The sequence below is a fragment of the Giraffa tippelskirchi genome, chromosome 6 (genome assembly GCF_054371585.1).
Source record: "Giraffa tippelskirchi isolate mGirTip1 chromosome 6, T2T-mGirTip1v1.2.pri, whole genome shotgun sequence".
In the NCBI taxonomy this organism is placed as follows: Eukaryota; Metazoa; Chordata; class Mammalia; order Artiodactyla; family Giraffidae; genus Giraffa; species Giraffa tippelskirchi.
The window spans coordinates 15992167-16019183 of NC_137280.1; the positions used below are offsets into that span (position 1 = coordinate 15992167).

At 35.9% G+C, this 27017-nt stretch overlaps 1 protein-coding gene and 1 long non-coding RNA gene across 21 annotated transcripts in view; one reads left to right on the plus strand and one right to left on the minus strand.

Annotated features, from left to right (window-relative positions):
* The window catches only part of LOC145511024 (uncharacterized), a 76744-nt gene that overhangs the window by 37376 nt on the left and 12351 nt on the right, over positions 1–27017 (plus strand). The window contains exon 3 of the long non-coding RNA XR_014057400.1: positions 10344–10431. This is a non-coding gene — a long non-coding RNA (uncharacterized LOC145511024). The remainder of the gene's footprint in view (positions 1–10343; positions 10432–27017) is intronic.
* RGS22 (regulator of G protein signaling 22) overlaps positions 930–27017 on the minus strand; it is a 129256-nt gene continuing 103168 nt past the window's right edge. For 12 of the 20 annotated variants that reach the window (XM_081503381.1, XM_081503380.1, XM_081503384.1 and 9 more), the window contains 7 exons: positions 25179–25340; positions 19859–20038; positions 15568–15726; positions 7572–7670; positions 2339–2432; positions 2150–2230; positions 930–1045 (listed from right to left, as the gene is read on the minus strand). In XM_081503381.1, the coding sequence (XP_081359507.1) occupies positions 1035–1045; positions 2150–2230; positions 2339–2432; positions 7572–7670; positions 15568–15726; positions 19859–20038; positions 25179–25340 (786 nt within the window). In that variant the 3' untranslated portion in view covers positions 930–1034. The remainder of the gene's footprint in view (positions 1046–2149; positions 2231–2338; positions 2433–7571; positions 7671–15567; positions 15727–19858; positions 20039–25178; positions 25341–27017) is intronic. The other 8 variants (XM_081503385.1, XM_081503401.1, XM_081503382.1 and 5 more) reach the window with 1 other exon arrangement.

Below are 27017 nucleotides of genomic sequence, written 5' to 3' on the forward strand. Positions count from 1 at the left end.
CTCATTCGTGTCCGACTCTTTGCAACCCCATGGTCTATAGCCCACCAGGCTCCTCTGTCCATGGAATTCTCCAGGCAAGAACACTGGAGTGGGTTGCCATGCCCTTCTCCAGGGGATCTTTCTGACCCAGGGATCGAACCCAAGTCTCCCACATTGCAGGCAGATTTGTTACCGTCTCTAGTTAATAAGGGGGCTTTTGCCTTTTAAAACACTTCTCTTGCTACCCTAACAGTTTATCACACAGACAACTAGAATGTCCCTTAAAGAGGGAGATTCCTGGGTTCTGTCCAAGAACTACTGAATCAAACTCTCAGAGAGTGAGCCCAGGAATCTGCATTGCTAGCAAATGTTACCGGGAGTCTTATGCACACTGAAGTTTGAGAGCCACACAGATTTAACATACAGCTTCTTTAGAGTTGGGAATAGGAATAGGGACAAGATGAGGAAGGCTCTTCCCTCTATATTTTGGGTCAATTTATTGCTAGGAATATCCCTAACCACTTGCTGAATGTATCTGCCAACCAAATACAGCTGACCCTTGAACAATACAGAGGTTAGGGGCACTGAACCCTTCCTCCATAAAGTTGAAATTCTCTGTATAACTTATGGCAGGCCCCTGTATCCATGGTTCCTCCAAATATGCAGTTCTGCATCTGTGGATTCAACCAGGCACAGATCCTGGAGTACTGTAATGTTTACTATTGAAAAATATCTGCATATAAGTGGAACTGTATAGTTCAAATCCATGTTGTGAAGGGTCAACTGTATACTGAATGCTCAAGGAACATTTTTGTTAAAAGACTATTTAAGGAGCAAAACATGGTACCTTCAGGTCTGTGATTCTTCTGAGATAGAATCTGTTTTATTCTAAATGAGTTAAAGTGTTTTTTTTTATAGTCTTATATGTTATGTGCACAGAAGAGCTGAAATTTTTAAACTATGGAAGTCAAGCCAAACTTTATTTAGATGACAGGCTTGCTCTAAAGCAGACCATCAAAAAATCACTTGTGCTTCCATGTTAGTTAAAACTTGGTTTAAAGAATTCCTGCAAAGAAAAAAGAAGAAATGACTGAAACATAATCAGTGAGAAAAAATTTAAATCCAAAACAACAACAAAAACTTAGAGTTGTAAGAAGGATCAAAAAAGTTAACAAATGAGTCAGCACACTCTAATGTTGGAGGCACTGCGATGTTGATCTAAGGGGTAAGGGAACTGACAGGAACACAATGGTTAAGGATAAATCTGAAAAGAAGAGAGATGAGCAGGCTAAGAGCATAAAGGCCTGATCATCATACCTTCCCAAGAACCAGAAACCTAAGGATTTTGAGAAACAAAAATCTAAGCTACAAAATAGAAGAGAAATGGGACTTTTACTGGGTCCTTTGAGTATTAGTTCAATGGGTTGCACATATATTACGTTACACTAGTAATACTACTTTCTAAGGGCATTGTTAGAAACTCTAACATTAGTATCTGATCATAACTGTATAATCACATCAGTATCTGTATGAGAGAAGGACCCCAGCTTGATTTTCAGTTATTAATAATCAGTTCCTTCTTGTATTTTAGAAAAACTCAGCTTGCAAAGCCTTGGAAAACTGAGCCCATTCTTCAATAAATGTTCTTTGTGGAAGAGAAAACTAGATAAAGAGTAGATAGAAGAGACTGTGCCGTTCAAAAGGGAGGCAAGTTACTCCTGCCTATTAATTTGTTAGTGGAGAGTGTAAGTAGGGGTGTGTGTGTGTGTGTGTGTGTGTGTGTGTGTGTGTGTGTGTGTATACGCATTGTGCAGATGTCCATGTACATTAGTGTGTGAGTCAGAGGGACAGGGATGGGACTGATCAGTTCAGTCTATGAACGTCTGTTGTACCTAGCAGCAGGGTATACACTCCCATGAGTGCTGTCAGGCTGGAAATGGTATGCAGTGTTGGGTATATGTCATAGTCTTTCCTCCTTAGCAAAAGAGAAGAAAACAGAGACACAGAGATGGGACAGCTACACTCTGAAATTCTCCTAACTTGGGGGTCAGAGCAGTTTGGAGGATGTCAGACCTCATCCCTCTCTGCCCTCTCCAGATGGCCAGGTGAGAGGTAGAGTTCTAACAATAAGGAAGAAAGAACTGAAATCAGACTGTCACTTGACACTCACTCTGGATGTTGTGGGAAGATACAGTCTTTTTCAAAGACAGAGTGGAAGCAGTAGACTTGAAATTTGTAAAAGATGGTGTGGCTGCATGAAAATAAGAGAAACAGTGAAGTAATCATTAGCAAAGCCCTCTAAAATTAATCTGTGATAGAAGATAACAAAGCAACCCTATAAGCAAAGAGCAAAACTTACCTGCAAACAACTTTCTTTCTAGGTCCTCTTGAATTTTAAGAAGAATCCTTTCCTGTTCTAAGGCTTCTATGTACTTTGAGTAGCACCAGGTTGGCTACAAAAAACAATTTGCAAAATTAATTTTAGAGATATTTGCCCCAGGAAATAAACTGAAGGTAAGACAGCTTATATCAGCCCCTTCATTTAAAGGCCTTAATCAAAGAACAGAATACAGAAAACATGCACATTTCATAAATTTATAATTATATGAATTTTCACAGAGCTTACTGATTTAACCTGGGTACAACTAATTGTCATTGATCTACATTTATATAGATATATTTATGATGAAGTAAAGGTATTTCTCTTTAGCCTTGATCTATATTTTAATGATTTCATTTTTCTTCTAATTTTACTAAGATATAATCAACATACAGCACTGTTTAAGCTAAAGGTGTATAATAATAATGATTTGACTTAAACACGGCATGAAAGGATAACAAGAGGTTTAAAAAACACCGTTCATCACATATAGATGAAACATTAAAGAAATAGAAAAAATTATTCCTTATGATGAGAAGTCTTAGATTTACTCTCAACAGTTTTTGGTTGTAACATATTATTTATATATATATATATAATATATATATTAAAAATTTACAAAAATGATAAATGAAATATAAAGATATTTTAATGTATTTTAAATATATATTTAACATAATATATAGTATATTATATAATCATATATATTATATGTATTATATAATATATAATATACTGTATATAAACATATGCTGTATATAATAAACTATATAATATACTGTAATATATATAATATACTGTATATAAATATATACTGTATATAATATACTGTGCATAATGGACTATATAACATAATATATATTATATATTATATATAACATAATATATATATTGAATAGATATAAAATATATATAATATATATTATATATATAATATATTATATAGCATATAATATTTATAATATATATTATATATAATACATCTATAATATGTTATATATATTATATAAATATATACTATGCATAATGTACTATATAACATATAATATATAATATATATTATATATTATATACATATAATATATAATATATATTATATATAGCATATATAAATATCATATATATTATTATAAATATTATATATAATACATATATAATATAACATGTTATATATATTATATATATACAAACTTCTTGACTAATATAGGGTATAGGGTATAGGGGAGTATTATATATATTATATATATAATATATTATATATTATATATGTTCTAATATTATATTATATTATAAAATATTATATATAATATATATTATGTATATTATATATTATATTATATATAATACATTATAATATAGATAATATATTATATATTATAAAATATTATATATAATATATAATTATTTTATCATATATATTCTATATATTATATTATGTATATATTATATGTTATGATATATATAAAATATTATATATTACAGGTTATATTATATATTATATTATATAATACTATATAATATTATATCATATATTAATTATATATTTAATATATTATTTAATATTATATAATATATTATATATCATATAATATATTATATCATATTTGTTATATTGATATTATATATTAATATACTAATATATGATATACAATATATTATATTAATATATAATATTATATATAATAATATAATTATATAATATATATTATAACTTAATTATAATTTAATTTAATTCTAATTAGCTTATAATATATAATTATATTATGTTACATAATTATAATTGTATATGATAATTAATATGTAACTGTATATATTATATATTTAATATAATATATACTATATAATTTACTATATATAATTATATAATATATTTAACATATATTTAAAATATACATTTATCTGTCCCTTCTCCCCAACCTTCCCCCCAGCCACCATAAGCTCATTCTTGAAGTCTATAAGCCTGGTTGTGTTTTGCACATAAGTTCATTCGTATCATATCTTTTTAGATCCCACATGTAAGGGATGTCGTACGATATTTCGCCTTCTCTGTCTGACTTCACTCAGTATGGCACTCTCCAGTCCATCCATGTTGCTGCAAATGGCATTATTTCAATCTTTTAATGGCTGAGTAATACTCCATTGTAAACATATACCACATCTTTATCTATTCCTCTGCTGGTGGATATTTAGATTGCCTATGTGTCTTAGTTATCGTAAACAGTGTTGCAATGCACTTTCGGATGCATGAATCATTTCGGACCATGTTTTTCTCCAGATATATGTCCAGGAGTGGGATTGTAGGACCATATGGTAGCTCTATTTTTAGTTTTTTAAGGAACCTTCATACTTTTCTCCACAGTGGCTGTATCAATTTACATTCCCACTAACAGTGCAGGAAGGTTCGCTTCTCTCCACACCCTCTCCAGCCTTTATTGTTTGTGGACTTCTTGATGATAGCTACTCTGGCAGGTATGAGGTGGTATCTTATTGTACTTTTGATTTACATTTCATTATAATTAGCAATGTTGAACATCTTTTCATGTGCCTAATGGCCATCTGTATATCTTCTTTGGAGAAATGTCTACTTAGTTCTTCTGCCCATTTGTTTGAGTGGGCTGTTTGTTTTGATGCTGTTAAGCATCATGGGTTGTTGTTGTTCAGTCACTAAGTCATGTCTGACTCCTTCAACCCCATGAACTGCAGCATGCCAGGCTTCCCTGACCTTCACTATCTCCTGGAGTTTGCTCAAACTTATGTCCATTGAGCCGGTGATGCCATCCAACCATCTCATCCTCCATTGCCCTCTTCTCCTCCCGCCCTCAATCTTGCCCAGCATCAGGGTCTTTTCCATGAGTCAGCTCTTCACATCAGGAGGTCAGAATCCTGGAGCTTCAGCTTCAGCATCAGTCCTTCCAATGAACATTCAGGGTTGATTTCCTTTAGGATTGACTGGTTTGATCTCCTTGCAGTCCAAAGGACTCTTAAGAGTCTTCTCCAGCACCACAATTCAAAAGCATCAGTTCTTCATCACTCAGCCTTTATTCTTGCCACCTCTTCTTAATCGCTTGTGCTTCTGTTTGGTTCTTGCCGTTGCTGTCCTTTATCATGCCCATCCTCACATGAAATGTCCCCTTGATATCTCCAATTTTCTCGAAGAGATACCTAGTCTTTCCCATTCTACTATTTTTCCTCTATTTCTTTGCATTGTTCACTTAAGAAGGCTTTCTTATCTCTCCTTGCTATTCTCTGGAATTCTGCATTCAGTTGGGTATATCTTTCCCTTTCTCCTTTGCCTTTTGCTTCTCTTCTTTTTTCAGGTATTTGTAAGGCCTCCTCAGACAACACTTTGCCTTCTTGCATTTCTTTTCTTGGGGATGATTTTGGCCACCACCTCCTGTACAACGCTACAAACTTCTGTCCATAATTCTTCAGGCATTCGGTCTACCAGATCTAATCTCCTGAATCTATTTGTCACCTCCACTGTATAATCATAAGGGATTTGATATAGGTCACACCTGAATGGTCTAGTGGTTTTCCTACTTTCTTCTACTTAAGCTGGAATTTTGCAATAAGAAGCTCATGATCTAAGCCACAGTCAGCTCCAGATCTTGTTTTTGCTGACTGTATAGAGCTTCTCCATCTTCATCTGCAAAGAATATAATTAATCTGATTTCTGTGTTGACCATCTGGTGATGTCCATGTGTGGAGTCTTCTCTTATGTTGTTGAAAAAGTGTGTTTGTTATGACCAATGCATTCTCTTGGCAAAACTCTGTTAGCCTTTCCCCTGCTTCATCGTGTACTCCAAGGCCAAACTTACTTGTTACTTCAGGTACCTCTTGACTTCCTATTTTTGCATTCCATTTCCCTATGATGAAAAGGACATCTTTGGTGTGAGTTCTAGAAGGTTTTGTAGGTCTTCCTAGAACCGTTCAACTTCAGCTTCTTTGGCATTTAGTGGTTGGGGCATAGACTTGGATTACTGTGATACTGAACGGTTCACGAGCTGTTTGTAAAATTTGGAGACTAATCCCTTATCGGTCACATCATTTGTGCATATTTTCTCCCAATCTGTTGGTTGTCTTTTCATTTTGTTTATTGTTCCCTTTACTCTGCAAAAGCTTTGGAGTTTAAGTAGGTTCCATTTGTTTATTTTTGTTTTTATTTCCCTTATTCTGGGAGATAGACCAAAAAAGATATGGCTGTGATTTATGTCAGAGTTTTCTGCCTATGTTTTCCTCTAGGAATCTTACAGTGTCTGGTCTCGCATTTAGGTCTTTAATCCATTTTGAGCTTATTTTTGTGTGTAGAGTTAAAGAATGATATAATTTCTTTTTTTTTTTACATGTAGCTATCCAGTTTGCCCAGCAACATTTGTCGATGAGACTTCCTCTTCCCTTATTTTTACACTGTGTTTCTGAAACTTAATGCTAGTCATTTGCTAATAAATGTTCTTCTAAATGGCATTAGGCATCACACACTTTTAAATATATATTTTTCAATAAATGGCTTCACAAAATTGGACATTTATCTCAATAATAGCTTCATAGTCTATCAGTTATCTTAGCTGGGACGCTGAACACAGTTGACATTTCAAGTAGCAGAAAGATTGTTTCTTAAGCTAGCATTAGCCTATGATACAAACACTTTTAATATCAGCCTTTAAAAATGTACACAAGTTAAACTTATAAAATTTCTGGGACATTATATTAATGTATGTTATAAATATAAACATAAAAATTGTATATATATTAGCTGCTGATCATGTATTATCAAAAATATATATTAGCTACTGATCATATATGTACATATATTACTTTTTGATAAATTTTATGACCACTTCAAATAATTAAAAAAATTAATACTAGCATTTGAGATTCTTCTTTCTACTCTTGACCTAAGAATATATCAGCCTACATATATTCTTATATATATGATTATCTCTTTTCCAATAAGATAGTTATCTCAACTTCTGCCACTAAAATCTTCTTCATATGTATCCAGAAATTATTTTCTCTGATTATGTTGTTCAGAATCAGCTGAAATTTTAATGTTCTCTGAAGACTCAAGGAAACTCTATTCCATTCTCTCCTAGTGGAATTTTAGCCTCATTTTCAAACAAACATATATCTATTACTTTAAAAATGATTCAGCTATTGCATTATGCTATCCAATAGTCTAAAGAAGAAGTGATATCTTTGATATCTTTCTTACTTGTCGGCCGTATGCTTGCATGCCTAAACCTGGGTCACTAGTAAAAGCAGCTGTTTTGATAGCAGATCCTGAAGTACTTGGATATTGTTTGATTCCATCCTGTAATTATATCAAATTAAATTATTCTAAAAAGGGGGTTATTAAGGATACTTACTACTACAATAAGATAATAATATCTTTATGACATGTAGTATGCTTCACATACTATATTTAATTCTACTCTGTTATATAAGTTCTCTTACTATTTCCATCTCATAGGAAAAAAATGAGGTTTTGGGAAGTTAAGTGGTTTCCCTGAGATATTAGAAATGATCAATGGTAAGGCCAGGATTCAAAACTAGGTAGGCTCATTCTAGAAACTGCACTTCTATCTACTATACTATACTGTCTTGGATCAACAATACCTTACAATTGTATAGTTGAATACCCTACAAGTTCTTTTATTCATATCATTTCAATTAATCCATCTCACATCATATGAGGTTAATATTATCACTATCAGTTGATAGATAAAATTGAGGTTAAGAGGGTTAAGAGTCATGCCTATGATTACCTAGGTAAACCCAATGCTTTTCATAGTAAGTGATTTTTTTCAGAAGATATATTTTCATGTTACAAAAAAATCATGAGTTTCCCATATTCACTTTTTCCAACATATTCTCATATGTCTTCATTGACAATAGCATCTTGGAACAAACTTATACTCTATTGGTCTTCTTTACCTTATACTTTCTGTGTTAAAATTAATGCATGTGAGAAATCTGTTGTTACTAGTAAGCGATGGCAATACATTTACTGTATATATAGTACAAATATTTAAATTAAAATTCCTATGTTTTCTTTAGGATTATTCACCCTACAAAATGACTGTCAATATTTGTACCTAACCATGTTAGTTAGCATTTACTAGCTGACAGATATAGACAGATCAGATTATCACTTATGGACACTTGCATTTCCATAACCAAAATGTAATATGGGTGATACAAACATACACTCTGGATTTTCTGGAGAGATAGTAATTTAAGATTTTCTCTACTCTCATTCACATCATATGTTCCAACTTTTGTTTCAAACAATATATTTACCAAAGCAAACTTTGGTAAAGAAAATACTTGGGATGACACTAGAGAGCTGTGAAGTTCTTCCTAAGAATTTGAGATACAGTAAGAGATCTTCTTTATATCCTCCTTACTTCTATAACCTTTATTCAATAAATGTGCATTGAGAGAACTTCCCAAGTGGTACAGTGGTAAAGAATCTGCCTGCCAGCCAATGCAGGAGACACAGGAGATGTGGGTTCAATCCCTAGGTGGGGAAGATTCCCTGGAGGAGGAAATGGCAACCCACTCCAGAATTCTTGCCTGGAAAATTCCATGGACAGAGGAGTCTGGTGGGCTACAGTCCTTAGGGTTGCAGCAAGTCAGACACGACTAGTGGGCACACATGCATACATTTAGAACTATTTGTTAAATAGTTGGTAAAGAATCCGCCTGTAATGCAGGAGACCCTGGTTCGATTCCTGGGTTGGCAAGATCTGCTGGAGAAGAGATAGGGCACCCACTCCAGTATTCTTGGGCTTCCCTTGTGGCTCAGCTGGTAAAGAATCTGCCTGCAATGCAGGAGACCTGAATAGAGCTTACTATTTAAGACTAACTCAAATTAACCTTTTCTTTGAGATCCTTTACTTTCCCCCCACAAATAATTAATTACTAAATTTCTGGGATTTCAGTTTTTTGTTTATATTCTTTTCAGTTAAGTATATGTGTGTGCCTTTCTATCCTTACACTATATGTAAATTTTATATTCATATTCCTGGCATACATAAAAGGGATAAATAGATCATCAATAAAATTCTATGTAGTAGATGATCAATAAAAGCCTGGTGAAAGAAGGAAGAAAGGGATTAGGATAGGGAGCTCTTTTTGAGAGACTATTTAGGCCACATTAGTAAAAAAATGCAGCAGGCTCACATAAGACTCATCTGATTGGTGAAGTTATTCACATGCCACAGACGTAATCAGAAAAGAGCTCCAAACGTATTTAAGTTAGACAACATTCTATATTTTCCTCCCTAAATGAACCCTTCAAATATATTTACTCCCTGAGCCTACCAAATTAGTGTCACATTCATGTGGGTCAGTCAGACACATACTTGTCTCAAGGGTCTGAAGAAGGTAAATATGAGGATTTTTATTTAGTGAACTCTGTTTCTTGTCAGATTGTATAGATTGGGTCAGATGCATAGTTGGTTTGAAGGAGAAATCAGCTTTTGTATTATATGATCTATCACTTATTACCCAAAGCACTGGAAGACAAGTAACTGCAGAAATTTTTAAAATAAATAATCCAAAACTAATTATATTTAAGTGTAATAACGTTTCATTTCTATACATGAGCTGTGTGCTCAGTCACTCAGTCGTGTCTGACTCTTTGTGACCTCATGGACTGTAGCCCACCAGGCTCCTCTGTCCATGGGATTTTCCAGGCAAGAACGCTGGAGTGGGTTGCCATTTCCTCTTCCAGGAGATCTTCCCAACATAGGGCTTGAACCCGTGTCTCTTGGGTCTCCTGCATCGGCAGGTGGATTCTTTACCACCAGCGCCACCTGAGAAGATACAAGTCGCTCATAAGCTGTATATGAGTACATATTTGCCCTATGCTTAAAGAACTTTGAATACATCAACAAAAATATGTGAAGTCGTATTGTGAAGAACTAATTAAATGGAAGCAAGATTTTACAGACACCTCTTCCTATTTGCTTGCTCTTAGGCCTTCCCCGATTCCCACTCTATACTGGAAATACCTCAACCTCCAGATGATAGAAAACATCAACCAAAGAGAAGCTTTTGAAAATCGGGTAATTTTTTGCAGTATCATTCATATAAAAATGTTATTATATATTAAATACTTATTAAAATATTTCTAACAATAAGATATGAATAATAATAATACCACCAAATCTTAAGAGATGCAATGTTACCAGTACCTTTACTCCCTTTTGTGTCACCTTCCCAATCACATCATCTATCTCCACCCAACCTACAAAGGTAACCACTGTACTGAATTTTGTGTTTATCATTCCTTTTTTTAATATTTTACCACATTTGTATTGATTCGTTTTATATGAATTTTAACTTTATATAAGCAGAGTTGACTGGTTATATTTTTGCAACTGTTCCAGTCAACAGTATATTCCTGATACATGTCTATGTTTATTATTGTAGTATAGTTTATTTGTTTTCCATCACAGCACAGTGTTCTACTACATGAATTTATTTTTACCAATCTCCTGTTAATAGATATTTGGATAGCTTCTGATTTTTTGCTTTTGAAAACATGGGTGCTATAAACCATGTACATGTCACCTGATATTTGTGTCCATAAATTACTCTAGGATATATGTATTTACAAGTAGATTTGATAAACTGAAGGCTAAGTGCATCTTTTAATTTACCAGATAAAGTAAAATTGTTTTCTAAAGTTCAATCTACACTCCCATCCATAGTGTATTAGAATTCTGACTACTCCCTATTATTGGTGGTTGAGAAAAATATAAGATATTTCAAAATGAGCAGAAAATAACAGGTGATATCCCATAAAACCATTGCAAGAATAAAACAAAATGAAAAGTCCAGTATTTTACTGGATAACAGTACTCTGCAAGAAATCCAATCATGAATCATGAATCATAAAACTCTAACATAGGAGCCCAAAATGGATAAAATATTCCTATACAAGCATTTGCATATATGACATAAAACTCCAAATCATAAATGCAGAAACTCAGGACACAGATCAAAACATTTTAAAAGGAAAATGTAAAGTGACTGTTTATTGAACTTAAAAAAGATTGAAAAAACCAAAAATCTCTCAGAAATGAAGTACCCAAGGTATCATGAATATGGATTATAAAGAAAGTGTATATATACATATATATATACAAATATACGTAGCATTAATATAAATCCCCCTCTTCCAAACTTGGCAAACGATATATACAGACTCAAGAACTTGAGCAATCCTCAAACAGAAACAACCCAAAGAAATCTGCATAAGACATATCATATTCAAAATTCTAAAAACTAAACACAAAGAAAAGAATCTTGAAAGCAGTGAGCAACAATACCTTACATAAAGGAAAAAGAAAGAACAAAATAAATCTTGGAACATCAAATCTTTGGGATGGTTTTGGTCACTGCCTCCTGTACCGTGTTACAAACTCTGTCCATAGTTCTTTAGGCACTCTGTCTACCAGATCTAATCTCTTGAATCTATTTGTCACCTCCACTGTATAATCATAAGGGATTTGATTTAGGTCATACCTGAATGGCCTATTGGGGCTTCCCTGGTGGCTCAGATGGGGGAGATCTGGGTTCGATCCCTGTGTTGGGAAGAACCCCAGGTTTAATCCCTAGGTTGGGAAGATCACCTGAAGAAGAGAATGGTTACCCACTCCAGTATTCTGCCTTGGAGAATTTCAAGGACAGAGGAGCCTGGCAGGCCTCAGTCCATGGGGTCACAAAGAGTTGGACACGACTGAGCAACTTTCACTTTCACTTTGAATGGCCTATTGGTTTTTCCCTACTTTCTTCAATTTAAGTCTAAAATTTGCAATAAATAAGGAGCTGATGATCTGAGTCACAGTCAGCTCCAGGTTTTGTTTTTTTCTGGCTGTATAGAGTTTCTCCATCTTTGGCTCCTTCTCCTTCCCCTTCATAGATCACAGCCTTGTCGTGATGAAGGGGCTTGCATAACTCACTGAAGCTATCAGCCAGGCTGTGCAGGGTCACCAAAGATAGACTAGTCATAGTGAAGAGTTCTGACAAAACGTGGTCCACTGGAGGAGGAAACAGAAATACACTCCAGTATTCTTGCTGCAAGAACCCCATAAACAGTTTGAAAAGGCAAAGAAAGAGATATGACACCAGAAGATCAGCATCTCCCAGGCCAGAAGGTGTCCAATACGCTACTTGGAAAGAGCAGAGGGCAATTACTAATAGCTCCAGAAAGAATGAAGAGGTTGGGCCAAAGTGGAAAAGATGCTCAGTTGTGGATGTTTGGTGGTGAAAGTAAAGTCCAATGCTGTAAAGAACAATATTGCATAGGAACCTGGAATGTTAGGTCCAACTGAATGAAGGCAAATTGGATGTGATCAAGCAGGAGATGCAAGATTGAACATCGATATCTTACGAATCAGTGAACTAAAATGGAGGAGAATTGGGAGACTTTAATTCAGATGACCATCATATCTACTACTGTGGGCAAGAATCCCTTGGAAGAAATGGAGTAGCCCTCATAGTCAACAAAAGAGTCCGAAATACAGTACTTGGGTGCAACCTCAAAAATGGCAGAATGATCTTGGTTCATTTCTAAGGCAAACCATTCATCATCACAGTAATCCAAGTCTGTGCCCCAACCACTGATGCCGAAGAAGCTGACATTGACCGGTTCTATGAAGATCTACAAGGCCTTCTAGAGCTAACACCAAATAAAGGTGTCCTTTAAGAGGTATTTAGGATTAAATGAGGTCATAAGGGTAGGGTCATAACCCAAAGGAATTGTGGCTTTACAAGAAGAGAAAGGATGAGAGCTCTCTTTCTCTCCCCAACCTGTGAGGACACAACAAGAAGGTGGCCTTGTACATGCCAGGAGAGGTCTCACCAAGAATCCTATTAGGTGGCACCTTGAGCTGGAACTTCTAGACTCCTGAACTATGAGAAAATTAATTTCTATTGTTTAAGCCATCTAGTCTGTAATATTTTGGTATGGTAGGCTGAGCAGACTAATAAAATATGGTACTATTTATGTAAGTTAAAGTACATACAAAATAGTCCTCTGTATCGTTTATGAATCCATATACCCATATAAAACATTATCTTAAAAAGGAGTTGTGAGAACATATCCAAAACTTAATGGTTGCTCTTGGAAGTGGGGAGGGTAATAGAACTCAGGGTTGGGGGCTTTCCTGGTGGCTCAGTGGTAAATAATCCACCTGCCGTGCAGGTGACATGGGTTTGATTCCTGATCCAGGAAGATCTGACATACTGTGGGGCAATGGAGCCCATGCGCCACAACTCCTGAGCCTGTGCTCTAGAACCCGGGAGCCACCGCAAGAGAAGCCACCGCACCATGACTAGAGGGAAGTCCATGCAGCAACGAAGACCCAGCACAGCCAAATAAATAAATAAATAAAATTATATATTAAAAATAAAAGAGAACTCAGGACTGGGGTTAGGAGGGTTTAGTGTTCTACACTATCTCACTTCCAAAGGAAAAATCGCAGCAGCACTGTTTACAATAGCCAGGACATGGAAGCAACCTAGATGTCCATCAGCAGACGAATGGATAAGGAAGCTGTGGTACATATACACAATGGAATATTACTCAGCCATTAAAAAAAATACATTTGAATCGGTTCTACTGAGATGGATGAAACTGGAGCCCATTATACAGAGTGAAGTAAGCCAGAAAGAAAAACAACAATACAGTATACTAATGCATATATATGGAATTTGAAAGATGGTAACGATAACCCTATATGCGAGACAGAATAAGAGACACAGATGCATAGAACAATTTTATGGACTCTGAGGGAGAAGGTGAGGGTTCTGGGAGAATAGCATTGAAACATGTATATTATCATATGTGAAACAGAACACCATTCCATGTTCGATGCATGAGACAAGGGCTCAGGGCCGGGGCAATGGGATGACCCAGAGGGATGGGATGGGGAGGGAGGTGGGTGGGGGGTCCAGGAAGGGGAACACATGTAAACCCATGGCTGATTCATGTCAATGTATGGCAAAAACTATTACAATATTGCAAAATAATTAGCCCCCAACTAAAATAAATAAATTTATATAAAAAAAAAAATGTTAACAGTGTCTATGTTGACCTGGGGAAATATGAGGGTTATAATTATATTACTTTTATATCTTTAGATGTATTTTAAATTTCTTTTAAAAAAGAGAATAGGGGTGAAGTTTATAAATAAGATCAAATATGTTACTTGTTACCCCTTCTCAAGTCAAAAAATAGATAAAGAGAAACAGACGAATTGATAACAAAGAGGCAGCCTGGGCAACTTATGACTCATAAATTTCACAGTCAGTGTATCATTCTCTAATTTTAATATTGAAAATCCTGTCCCCAGTACATAATACTATCTCATTCATTCATTCATTCCCAGATTTATATGGTAAATAATGATTAATAATTGAACATGTGCTGGACAGTGGTGGAAGTTTTTAATAAGACAGATGGTATCTTTGAGGATCTTAGTTCAATGAGAAAGACAGATGCAAAAACTTAATCATAAGACAAATATAAAGCGCTCTCCAAGAGAGGTACATAGAAGAGATGACATTTGAGATAATTGTTTTTTAACTTCAAAACAAGTCTGAAACTTCTGACTGAAGGCTTAAAAGTCACTAAAATCCATACTTTATAACTTCTCTGTATTTTTGCTCATCCCAAATTCTACAAATGTACACACAGCTTTTGCTGAGAAGAAACCAATTCTGAGTTCACATTGGAACCATTTCTTTGACTTGCTTTTCATTGCTTTTGTTATTATACAGAATGGCCTGCCTCAGGGAATCCTGCCCTTCTGCCTGACTGTTAAAGTGCTTTGGGTTCAGAACCCTGTCCACTTGTAGATGGCAGGAAAGAAGAAATTAACACACCCCTTGCCTGAGGCTTGCCATTGTAGGAGGTGTTTGCAAGATTAATGGCCTTTTTTACTTTGCTTCCTCGCCTCCCCTCAATCTCTGATCTATAAAAATCTGGCATCCAGACCGCAATAAGATGGTTATTTTGAGGCACTAGTCTGCTATCTTCTGAGTCAGCTGGCTCCCTGATTAATGTCTCTTCTTTGCCTCAACCCCTCAGATTCATTGGCATGTCGTGTGGCAAGCAGAGAGAGCTTGGACTCAGTAACAATATCACAAACCTTTTAAAAGTCTGATTAAACCCCAAATGATTCTTGTCTCACCTTTACAAATTTTTCATCTTCTATGATTACCATTTTCTTTTTCTGCTTACTATATTCTTGTCTTCTCTCCAAAACACTCATAATTTTTTCATCAGTTAAGTTCTTCCTAAACTCACAGAACTGAGGCCAAAATTTAAATAGAACTCCAAAAATTGTCATCTGTATAAAAAACAAAGTATGTCTCAGATTACAATTTTATACAAATATACCAATTTAAACTCTAATTCACCATAATAATGGATTAACTATTCTATCTTTAATATACAGCATGTTTCCTCCAACTTATTGTCTCCAGACATCTTGGTATAGTTTAGCTCGGCACATGCTTATCATCAATGTTTTTTACTACCAACAAGAAGTCTTTCTTTTAAAAAAACATACACTTAAATACATTTAAAAGTCACTTTATACTTTATGTTTCCCTAACCAATTGATTGTATTAATAAAGAATCCATTAGGTCTTTTTAAATAAGAAATATATGTTTTCTTTTAAAACTTATACCAGTTGATCTGCCACACACTCGGCTGTTTTATGCAAGGATTCCAAATATTCAGTTCATCAAGGGAGACTCCTCTCCACCCCTCCTTTCCCTTCTTTTAGAGAAAGGAAATACCATTTTGCCTCTGGAAAAGCTCTTAAACAAAGCTGCAGATCTAAGAATAAATCTTGAGTTAACTTTTAAATGATACAATCTCTCTTTTATGTGAGAGCAAGAAAAGTAACATTTAAAAAGCAGAGTGGTATCCTGGACAAATGCTTTCTATGAGGATACTCTACATTAAGTGATTAATTGTGATATTTATAGAGATAAGAATTGTTGCTCAAATTTTCATGCCAAGTTTTTTCCATTAGTTCCAGAGGCATAGTTACTTCCAAGAAGGCAGGACTTGCCACATCAGACCAAGTCTAACATCTTGTTGCTGGGAATGGACTTTACCTGATGCCCTGGAGAAAAATGAACCATCCCATTAGGCTCTAAGCCAACTTTTCAGCAGGAAAGTGGAGTTTTTAGAAAGTAAATGCTGCAGTGATCAACAGAGTCCTGAACTGATACATTTCATCACTCCTCCTTTCTATACATGAATATCATTAGTAATTCTATAATTATTTACTCCCTTTATGATACCATCTTGTCACTGAATTCTATAGCCTCTTGGGATTGTGAATACAAAAGCTAAAGATACTTTATTTGACCAAGTGCAGGCTTTAAAAAAGTTTTCATTTCCATTTATCTGCCATGGATTTTGGGGCTTTCCAGGTAGCATTAGCGGTCAAGAACCCGCCTGCTAATGCAGGAGACATAAGAGACGCAGGTTCGATCGCTGGGTCTGGAAGATCCCCTAGATGAGGAAATGGCAACCCATTCCAGCATTCTTGCCTGGAGAATTCCATGGCAGGCCACGGTCCATAGGGTCACAAAGAATCGGATATGACTGAAGCAACACAGCATGCACACCATGCTTTTAAGCAATCCCCTGCTCCAATGTTAAAGGATCATGGTCGTTTTTATATGAATCTCTTAAACTCAAATACTCCTCTTCCACCTCCGTTTACCAACTACTGACCCTACTTCTCAGTTATCTCTACAAAACCTGAGTCATTTCCAACTCTCAAATGTATTTGTCACCTAGAAGGCTTCCCAGTAAAAGTTACCCTATTAGGGCACAATATTTCGAGGCAGACAAAAAATCACTCTATTTCTGGGAATCCCTTGGAGATTCAGTGGTTAGGGGTCCACACTTCCAGTGCAGGGGGCATGGGTTTGATCCCTGGTCAGGAAGCTAAGATCCTGCATGCAGAACAAGGTGGCTGAAAAAAAAAAAAAAAGCTCTATTTCTAAAAGTTGCAGTTAATAACATTCATGTTATTCATGAAAATTGCCCTGTACCTCCAGAACCTTAAAAGATAACCAGACTGTTAGAAAATTTTTTAATAAATATAGAGCTACTTCCCACACTGCCAGTGGATGGGCAATGGCTGCAGCATGAGTGAAGAGTGTCAATGAAAATATGGCTAAGTGACGAAAACTTTCAAGCTATTAGGAATGCAGGTAGGGGAAAGGCAGATGTTATAGTGAAAGCAATACTAAAACAGGCAACAGCTTTTTATTTACTATTCAGTCCTTTTACACAACGTTGCTCTATTTCCAATGTGATCTATTTCTCTCATGATTGATCTCTTCTCACATCATTCATTCATGTTTTCAAAAATGATACTGTCTATTCTGTGCTAGGCATGCAGGCCACAGCAGCAAATAAGAAACAGTCCCTATTCTCAAAGACCTTACAGTCCAGTGGGAAAGTCAGGCATGAGAACAGCTATTTTCAATTTTGTGTGATAAGTGTTCTGACAGGGACAAACACAGGATATCACAGAAGCATAAGGGAGAGGAGATGAGACTGTGAAAAGCTCTGGAGGGAAGAAAGTAAGGCCTCCCTATGGGAGTACAAATATTTCAGTGGGAATTCCCTGGTGGTCCTGTGATTAAGACACCACACTTCCACTGTAGGGGGTGTGAGTTTGATCCCTGGTTGGGGAACTAAGATCCTGAATGCTGTGTGGCCAAAATAAAGCAAAAAAAAAAAAAAATTGAAATCAATGCAGGGGTGCAAGTTCAATCCCTGGTCAGGGAATGAAGATCCCACATGTGTGCAGCCAAAATAAACAAACAAATACAAGTAAAAAATCTAATATTTCAGTAAGACAGAGATAGATGGCAGTGAGTGGAAAGGCATCTGGTTAGAGAGATATAGAGAAAGGAATATGGTCTTCAGTCTGAGGACAATGAGAGTAGTCGAAATTGAGAGCAGAGAAGTGACATGATCAAATACACATTTTGAAAAAGATGGCTCCATCTGCAGTAAGTTAAATGGTTTCAAGAGAGTCTAGGGGCAGGGAATTTCGGTAATCAGTGGGAGACAGTACATACGTAAACTGAGGTAGTGGCATGGAGTTGGACAAAAGTAGATAGAAAACAGATAAGGAGACAAATGGATACATGTTAGTGACTGAAGATCACCAAAGGTAAGGGAACAAAGGAGAGAGAAGACATGAAGATGGCAACCAGATCTCTGGCTTGCGCACCTGGGTAGGAGGTATGTCCTTCTCTGCGCTTCCTTAGGGAACACAGAAACAATAGATTTGGTGAGGTGAGGCCCCTAAATATTCTCTTGTTCTCTGATACCCTGAAGATTATAGTTAAGATACATCTGGGACTTTGTTTCGGGAAATGAGACGGAAGGTGTAAACTAAAGGACTCCAGTCGAGTTCCCTGGCTGCGCTCCCCGGACAGTGTGGCAGAACCAGCCAACATCAGCAGCTCCAGACATTCACCATCAGCCTCGAGGCTATGACCTGGATGGGCAGGCCTTGGCCTGGCTATCAGGAGACCCAGGCTAGGCTAAGTGATCTTTTCACTAACAGATGCTACAATCCTGACACCACGTTTTCTATTTCTCCCTAGCACATCCTCAATCATTTGTCTATATTTTTGCCTATTTTAATGCATAATTTGGATGGTGAGTCTGCTTTCGGTTCCTTTTAGGACTTAGAACACAGCTGGCTTACAAAGGAAAATGTTAAGGAATAATGGTCTTTTTCCATGCTCAAGGGCATTCATACCCTAAATCTCTGTTTCATATCACTTAAATCATGACAGGGCCTTCCCTATTACCCCTATTATAATTTATTTTTCTTAATCATTTTTCAGGAACAACATCACTAAAAGCTTTTCAAAATACAAATAAACTATGTTCAGCAAATCACTGTTTTCTATTATTTATCTTAAAGAGAAGTAACTTGAGCAGGTTAACAGGCATGATTTTCGTTTCATGAGCTTGTGTACTTTATGTTGGTTGGGTACTTAAATCTCCTCTCACTTACTTTATGAGCTATGTGAATATTCCAACTTTTAAAAATACACAAATCTTGGGACACACATATTTTACACATTTTTTGTGGTAGCAGGCATTTTAAAAGGAAATATGAATGGTGGGAAAGGAAGGAGAAATTAGTTGGGGATTTATAAATTAGAAATAAAATGATAACCATGCAAAGTCAAAGTATAGAATTTTTAAAATTGTATTTGCTGTATATTACCATCAGCAAAATAGCAAGTTACTAGTTTCTATGTTCTGTGGCATTGGCAACATTTTTCTAATTAAATAGAATAAATCCCAGGATTAGGAGCAGTCAAATCTTGCCAAATATGAATAATGCAAAAACTTTAAAAGAATATCTAGACTGCTAATCTATTTTAAAGTATGCTTACTACATGCCCTGATTTCTTACCTGTGCCTCTCTGAACACATATGGTCCCAACTCCTTCCTGTGTTCAATAATCTTCTGGGCTTGCTCTACTGGAATGTCAATTTGTAAAGCTGGGGGAATGCTGGAATTAATAAAGCAGTTGATAATAGTCATAATCTTCTTGTGTATGATAGACTCATCACAATGAGAATGGCACAAGTCCTAAACAAGGAGGAAAGATAGATCAAGACATAATTAATGCATTAATAGAACGCTTTATAGAATACATCAATATGTCTTTCAGTTAATATAATTTTAACTTCAGGTCAAGAGAGTACTGGGACATGTCAAGACTATCTTAAAAATCATAGATTTTATTTTTCTTGGGTTTGAAGAACCTAAGACTTTTTTTTCTTTTTGGCTCCTAGCCTGTGTCTTCATGTCTGTGTGTGTTATGTTCTGCCACCCATTCTGTCAGTCTTTGCCTTTTAAAGGAACCTAAGACCTTGACACATATACCTTAAGTAAATACAGGTTTCATTTTAATCCTGATTGCTTCTTCTCCTGGGAAAGAAGCAGCTTTAGTGTCTGCTTTGACTCATTTAACAAATTCATATTAACTACCTGCATATGCCAGACCTTGAGGTGAGCCCCAAAACACAGTACCTGTCCTTTGCTGCTGCTGCTAAGTCGCTTCAGTCGTGTCCGACTCTGTGCGACCCCATAGACAGCAGCCCACCAGGCTCCCCCGTCCCTGGGATTCTCCAGGCAAGAACACTGGAGTGGGTTGCCATTTCCTTCTCCAATGCATGAAAGTGAGAAGTGAAGTGAAGTCGCTCAGTCGTGTCTGACTCTTAGCAGCCCCATGGGCTGCAGCCTACCAGGCTCCAGGGATTTTCCATTCAAGAGTACTGGAGTGGGGTTTCATTGCCTTTCATGGGATTTTCCAGGCAAGAGTACTGGAGTGGGGTGCCATTGCCTTCTCTGGTCCCACAGTGTCTTTTAAAGGCTCAATATCTACAGGATGAGAAGCATGAAAACACATGATTCCAATCTGAGATAGCTAATAAGTGGTTCAATGGAGAACAAGCACCTAACTCAAGTTACAAGTGGATGCAAAAGCTTTTTCCACCATAACTGCTTCTATGCCAAGGTGATTTAGACTCAAAAGTGCTAGCAATACAAATGGGAGTGCTGTATTTAATGGGTATATTATTATGCATCTCAGTATCTATATTTTTTCAGATAACCTATTACATTATTATCTTTATAGCTAAAGAATTTAAATATAGTAATGATACATTTAAAAGACCCAGTTTTATGTCACAGATGTAAAGCTATCACTTTTTAAGACAAAGAGGTAGCTGAGCTTGAATTATGACATTTCTTTGCTAAAGATATTGTTCTCCTCTGAGGGAGAAGGTGAGGGTGGGACGTTCTGGGAGAATAGCATTGAAACATGTATATTATCATATGTGAAACAGAACACCATTCCATGCTCGATGCATGAGACAAAGGCTCAGGGCCGGGGCAATGGGATGACCCAGAGGGATGGGATGGGGAGGGAGGTGGGTGGGGGGTCCAGGAAGGGGAACACATGTAAACCCATGGCTGATTCATGTCAATGTATGGCAAAAACTATTACAATATTGTAAAGTAATTAGCCCCCAACTAAAATAAATAAATTTATTAAAAAAAAAAAGATATTGTCCTCTAAATCACTAGAAAACACATAAGTTTGGAAACGTGTAATTCTGGCCAGAAATTAGCCAGCATTATTAAGTGCTCCCTCATTGCAGGCAGACGCTTTACTCTCTTGAGCCACCAGGGAAGCCCTACGCAAAGAGTCGGACACGACTGAGCGACTTCACTTTCACTATTAAGTGCTCACTGTATGACAGGCATTGGAGTAACTGTCTTAAGGACGGTTACAGAAAGAAACTTTCTAGTGTTTGCCATATAAAACATTACATAAATAAGTTATAAGTTTAGCATAAATTATATGTGAAAAATCTTGATATAAGTGTTACACTGAGATGACAGTTAGCATTTTTATGCAATTTAGTACTCCCTGAGAAAATGCCTATTTATAACACATGCTTGCTATGTTACCCAAAATTAAATTTTTTGCTGTTACTAGTGAAATTATCATATATTTGGTGAGCCGAGTTAATTATTATTTTTTTAATTAACTTTTATTGGAGTATAGTTGCTTTACAATGATCCTGGTTTTTTATTATTATGGAAATATAAGGATTGTGAAATAAAAACAAATTTGTGAAATTATATAATGTTAATTTTGAGAGTGTAGAGTCAGAATTTAGACAGAATCCAACCTGGTATTTTTTCTGGTTTTTATGCTCTACTCTACCATTAGCTGAGTTCCCTTTTACATATTATTAAGGTCTCAGTTTAAGCACACAGTCAACCCTTGAACACGGGAGGGGAGGGGGTTAGGGGCACCAATCCAGCCCTTGCAGTTGAAAATCCACGCATAACTTTACAGTTGGCCGTCTGAATCTCTGTTTCCACACCTGTGGATTCAAACAACAGTGGACTGTGAAGTACTGTAGTCTGAATTTGCTGAAAAAAATTCAGGTGTATGTGGACCTCGCAGTTCAAACCCTTGTTGTTCAAGGGTCAACTGTACTGTTCTCTAAAAAACGTTCTGTGTCTGCCTGTGTCTAGGTGATGGCCAGCTTAGGCACATCATTGCACCCTGTGCATCTCCCACCTGTGGCACTGATCACACGTGCATAACCACCTGCTCTGTCACTTGTCTGTCCCTCCTCTAACACTGTAAGCCCTGAGAGGAAAGACTTGATCACAGCTGTAGCCTCAGGTTTTAGCCTGGCCCTTGTTAGATGCTCAAAAAGTGTTCATTGGATGTATATATCCTTTCAATCTTTTCTTTTTGGGGATACACACACACACACACACACACACACTTTATATTAAATCATACTGCTTTCTAGTAGCTAGGTTTTAAAAAATCAGTAAGATGAATATCTTTTTCCCGTCACTGATTAATCTTCCAACAGCAAATTTTTAATGCCTGCAGAGTATTCTAATGCATAGATGTGTTATAATTAAAGTAAGCAATGTCCTGCTGTTGAACATCATAGTACTTTCCAGCTTTTCACAACTCAGAACTATGCCTGATTAAGATCATAGGCGCCATCCCTTTGCATATTGTTAATATCATCCCTGGGAGGGAGTATAACTTAGTGGTTAAGGCCACAAGCTTTAGCAATAGAATGTCTTGGCTCAAATTCCAGCTCAACTCCTTAGTTAGCTGTATGAGGCACAGAAGTTTAACTTTTCTGTGCCTTAGTTTCTTCATCTGTAGAATGGTGAGAATTAACAGCTTTGACCTAGGATTCTTATAAAGGATAAGGTAGTTATCACGTGAAAAGCATTAAGATAATATCTGACAGGCATAAACACTTAGTATGAGTAAGCCATATAAAAATGAGCTCAGTTAAGACTTGTTAGGTTTCTTTCTGGCAAACTTCCTCAAGATCTAATTCAAGTATCATCACTTCTTTTTTTGAAAAATTTTTCTTGGGAGTAGAGTTGATTTACAATGTTATGTTAGTTTCAGGAGTACAGCAAAGTGAATTTATACATATAACCACTTCTTTTTAGATTCTTTTCCCACATAAGTCATTACAGAGGACTGAGTAGAGCTCTCTGTAAGAATCATCACTTCTGCTGAGACCTCCCTGACCTACCACCCTCCCTGAATCATCCCCTCCTCTGTATCAAAATTATAACCAGCTAGAATATGGATCATAATCAATGTTATTTCATATTTTGTTTTCATGGATGATTCCCCTCCTCGAGGGAAGACAACATATTATATCCCTTTTTTTTATTCCTGCAATCTAGCATTTAGTAAATACTTACTGAATAAACACATTCACTTCAATAGCATGATTTCTAATAGCTACATAGGATTGAATGTCCCCTATTCTACACCACAGAAAAGATATTTAAATGAAGACCAAGGGCAGATTTGGAGGAGAGACAGTCACAAAGGGTTGACTATGTATGAGTCTATGTTGTTTTTTTTTTAAATGCTTATTTTGCACAGCTTACCTCCTTACCTTTTGTCCTAACAGGGTTGGACCTACTCATATTCATTTTAGCTTAAAGACCATAATAATTTACTGCTCTGGAAAACAGATTCTACCCCCTTTTTATTTTCAAAAAATCATTGTAATATTATTTATCTTGTGATAGATTTTGAAAGAACTTATATCTCAGAATACTTTTTTTTTTCCCTTGGAGAAATTTTTGTGTTGAGAAAGGTACAAAAACTGTGGATAACAGAAAAGAGTAGAAAACAGTTTCATGGAATGCTGGAGAAAGTCTGGAAGCAAAATGGTACTGATCAACTACTAACTATATAGAATAAACATGATGCAGAGTATTAGTGCTGCATAATCCCTGCCTGGAGAAGGGAATGGCAGCCCACTCCAGTATTCTTGCCTGGAGAATCCCACGGCCAGAGGAGCCTGGTGGACTACAGTCCACAGGGTTGCACAGAATCAGATGTGACTAAAGCGACTTACCACACACTGAAATCCGTGCTTAGATCATAGTTCAATTGAAAGCCTTATCCTCTTGAATTCCAGTTTTATTTTTACTCCCTACTTTTATAACGGGATTAAACAGGTTGACTGCAAGGTAATGAGCCTGCTTACCTTGGGAGCAGGGATGTCTACTCTTAGGTATTTTGAGACAACATTCCTGTATTCAAGTCTAGATTATATAACCTAGAGAGTCCTTTCCTTCTCTTCAATACAGAGATTCTATATGATTCCATCAAATAATTAAACCTGGTAATAAACTGCTTTGGTAGCTAACAGCTTGCTCTTTCACTTATTTTGTTAAGAATTTGGCCATTCTGATAGAGAAGCCTCTTTCATCTCCGATGGTTTATTTCTCTGTAATCCATTATCTTTGAACACTATTGTTGCAAATATGGTTAGGAGGAATTTTTGTAAAGAAGCCTTGGTTAAAATGCTGAATATTAATATCTTCAGGATAAAAAATGTACATTTATAGATAAGTAATATGCAAAAACATAGTTAAAACTTTTCAGGAAGATTCTCATTAGAACATAATATATGTGAAACCCTGAAAAATCTAATACCATCATTTCAAAACTAACTCTTACTCTTCACTATATAATAATAAATGTATCTAATACAGACAATAAATATCTCAGTATTTACATATTGGTATGAAGACATCAAGTTGGGATACAAATCTTGTCCATATAGTTAGGAATCTGATATGTTAATGCATTTCCTCCTTAAAAACAGGTGGTTTTCTCCAGCTTCTAATACAATACCTTATATTTTTGAACTTCTTGCCAAAAGAGCACCCCATTTTCCAATAAATCTCCTTTTAGAGCCACGAAGCGTTGAAATTGTCTTGCAGTAACTGGATTCAATAAAGCTTTACGGAAAGCAATGATTTCACAAGACGAAGATATCCACTTACTCTCCACAGGCTGTCCAAATCAGAGAATACGTAAAATTAGCTGTGTTCCAAAAATTAATAATAAAGTCATTTATTAGGCTAAAAATTACCAACTTCTATCTCCTTTGTTTTTGGCTGTTGAAATTTATAGCATGGATAAAGAGAATTTGGCAGCTTCCCCTCTCTTTTCTTCTCCCTTTTGTCTCCTTTATATTTTTATGGCATCATTTTTTTAAGAGATGGGGAGAAAATGAAATGATTGGATGACTTAAAACATATTATATTACAGATGACTGAGAATGTTAATAATCATTAGAGTTTGAGAGATGGTGAAAAACTACATTTGGGTATAGAGTATGAATTCTGTGCTTAAACACAACAAAGTAATCACAATGTTATGACTATATATTATTATTTTATAATTATGTATACTATATGTTATAGATTAAAATATAATTTTCCTGACTTTCAAAAAGTAAAAGCAGTTCAACATTTGAGATATTTTTTTAAAAATTGTAGGAAAAATTACCAATTAATCCTATTATAATTTAAATAGGAAATTTACTGTGGAGCTTCACTATAATTCTATCCTAGAAAGATAATAGGGGTTTTTTGTCTTTGTTTTTACTTTTGGATTTTGGCTGCAGGCTTGCGGAATCGTCTTAGTTTCCTGACTAGGGATCGAACCTGAGTCATAGCCATGAAAGCACTGAGTCCTCACCACTGGACTACCAGGGGATTCCCAAAAGACCATGTTTTTAGGTGGGACATCTTTATATTATTTCAATAATAAATTACTATTAATAATTAATAGCAAGAAGAAATTAAACTGTTAATGCATATTTTTGATGATGAACTTTCTCTGACCCAGGATTCACTTTACACAACAGAAAAGACATCCTATTTTACTATAAAGGCATTACTTTTATAAAGGTATTACTTATTTTATATGTTCTCAGTTTTGAAGTACATGATGTCTACTTATATTTATTTATTTATTTCTGGCTGTGCTGGGTCTTAGTTGCTGTGAGCGGAGGCTCCTCTGCAGTTGTGGTGCGATGGCTTCTCACTGCAGTGGTCTCTCCTGTCATGGACCACGGGCTCTAGAGAGCACAGGCTCAGTAGTTGTGGCACAGGGGCTTAGTCGCCCACACCATGTGTAACCTTTCTGGACCAGGGATCAAACCTGAGTCCTCTGCGTTGGCAGGTGGATACTTAACTGCTAGACCACCAGGGAAGTCCTATTATGTCTACTTTTTTTTTTACCTTGACCATTTTAGATCACGTATTCACCCCCGTTTAGCCTCTCAGATTAAAAAACATAATAGATTTTATTCAATTTACTGAAGAGATTTTTTTACATTTGATAAATTTATTGAAGTTCCCCAAATCTGAGGTTAGCCTACAACCATGCCAGGAAGCATCATTCTAAAGGCAATTTTTTGGATGAACTTAGGAATTATAGTAAAATCAATGACAAATATTCATTATACATAATAAATATCCATTACTGACAATGTGTAAGCTAAGTTTCTTGAAATAAATCATATGTGACCAACGATAAAAGTGTTTAAGAGAGCTATGTAAAAAGTCTATAGGAACACAAAGGAAGGAGGAACTAATTTTGCCTGGGGGAGTAGGGGCTTTACAGAGAAAGACTTTGAGAGTGACTTCTGAGGTGGAAACTGAAAAGTGAAGGCAACTCCAG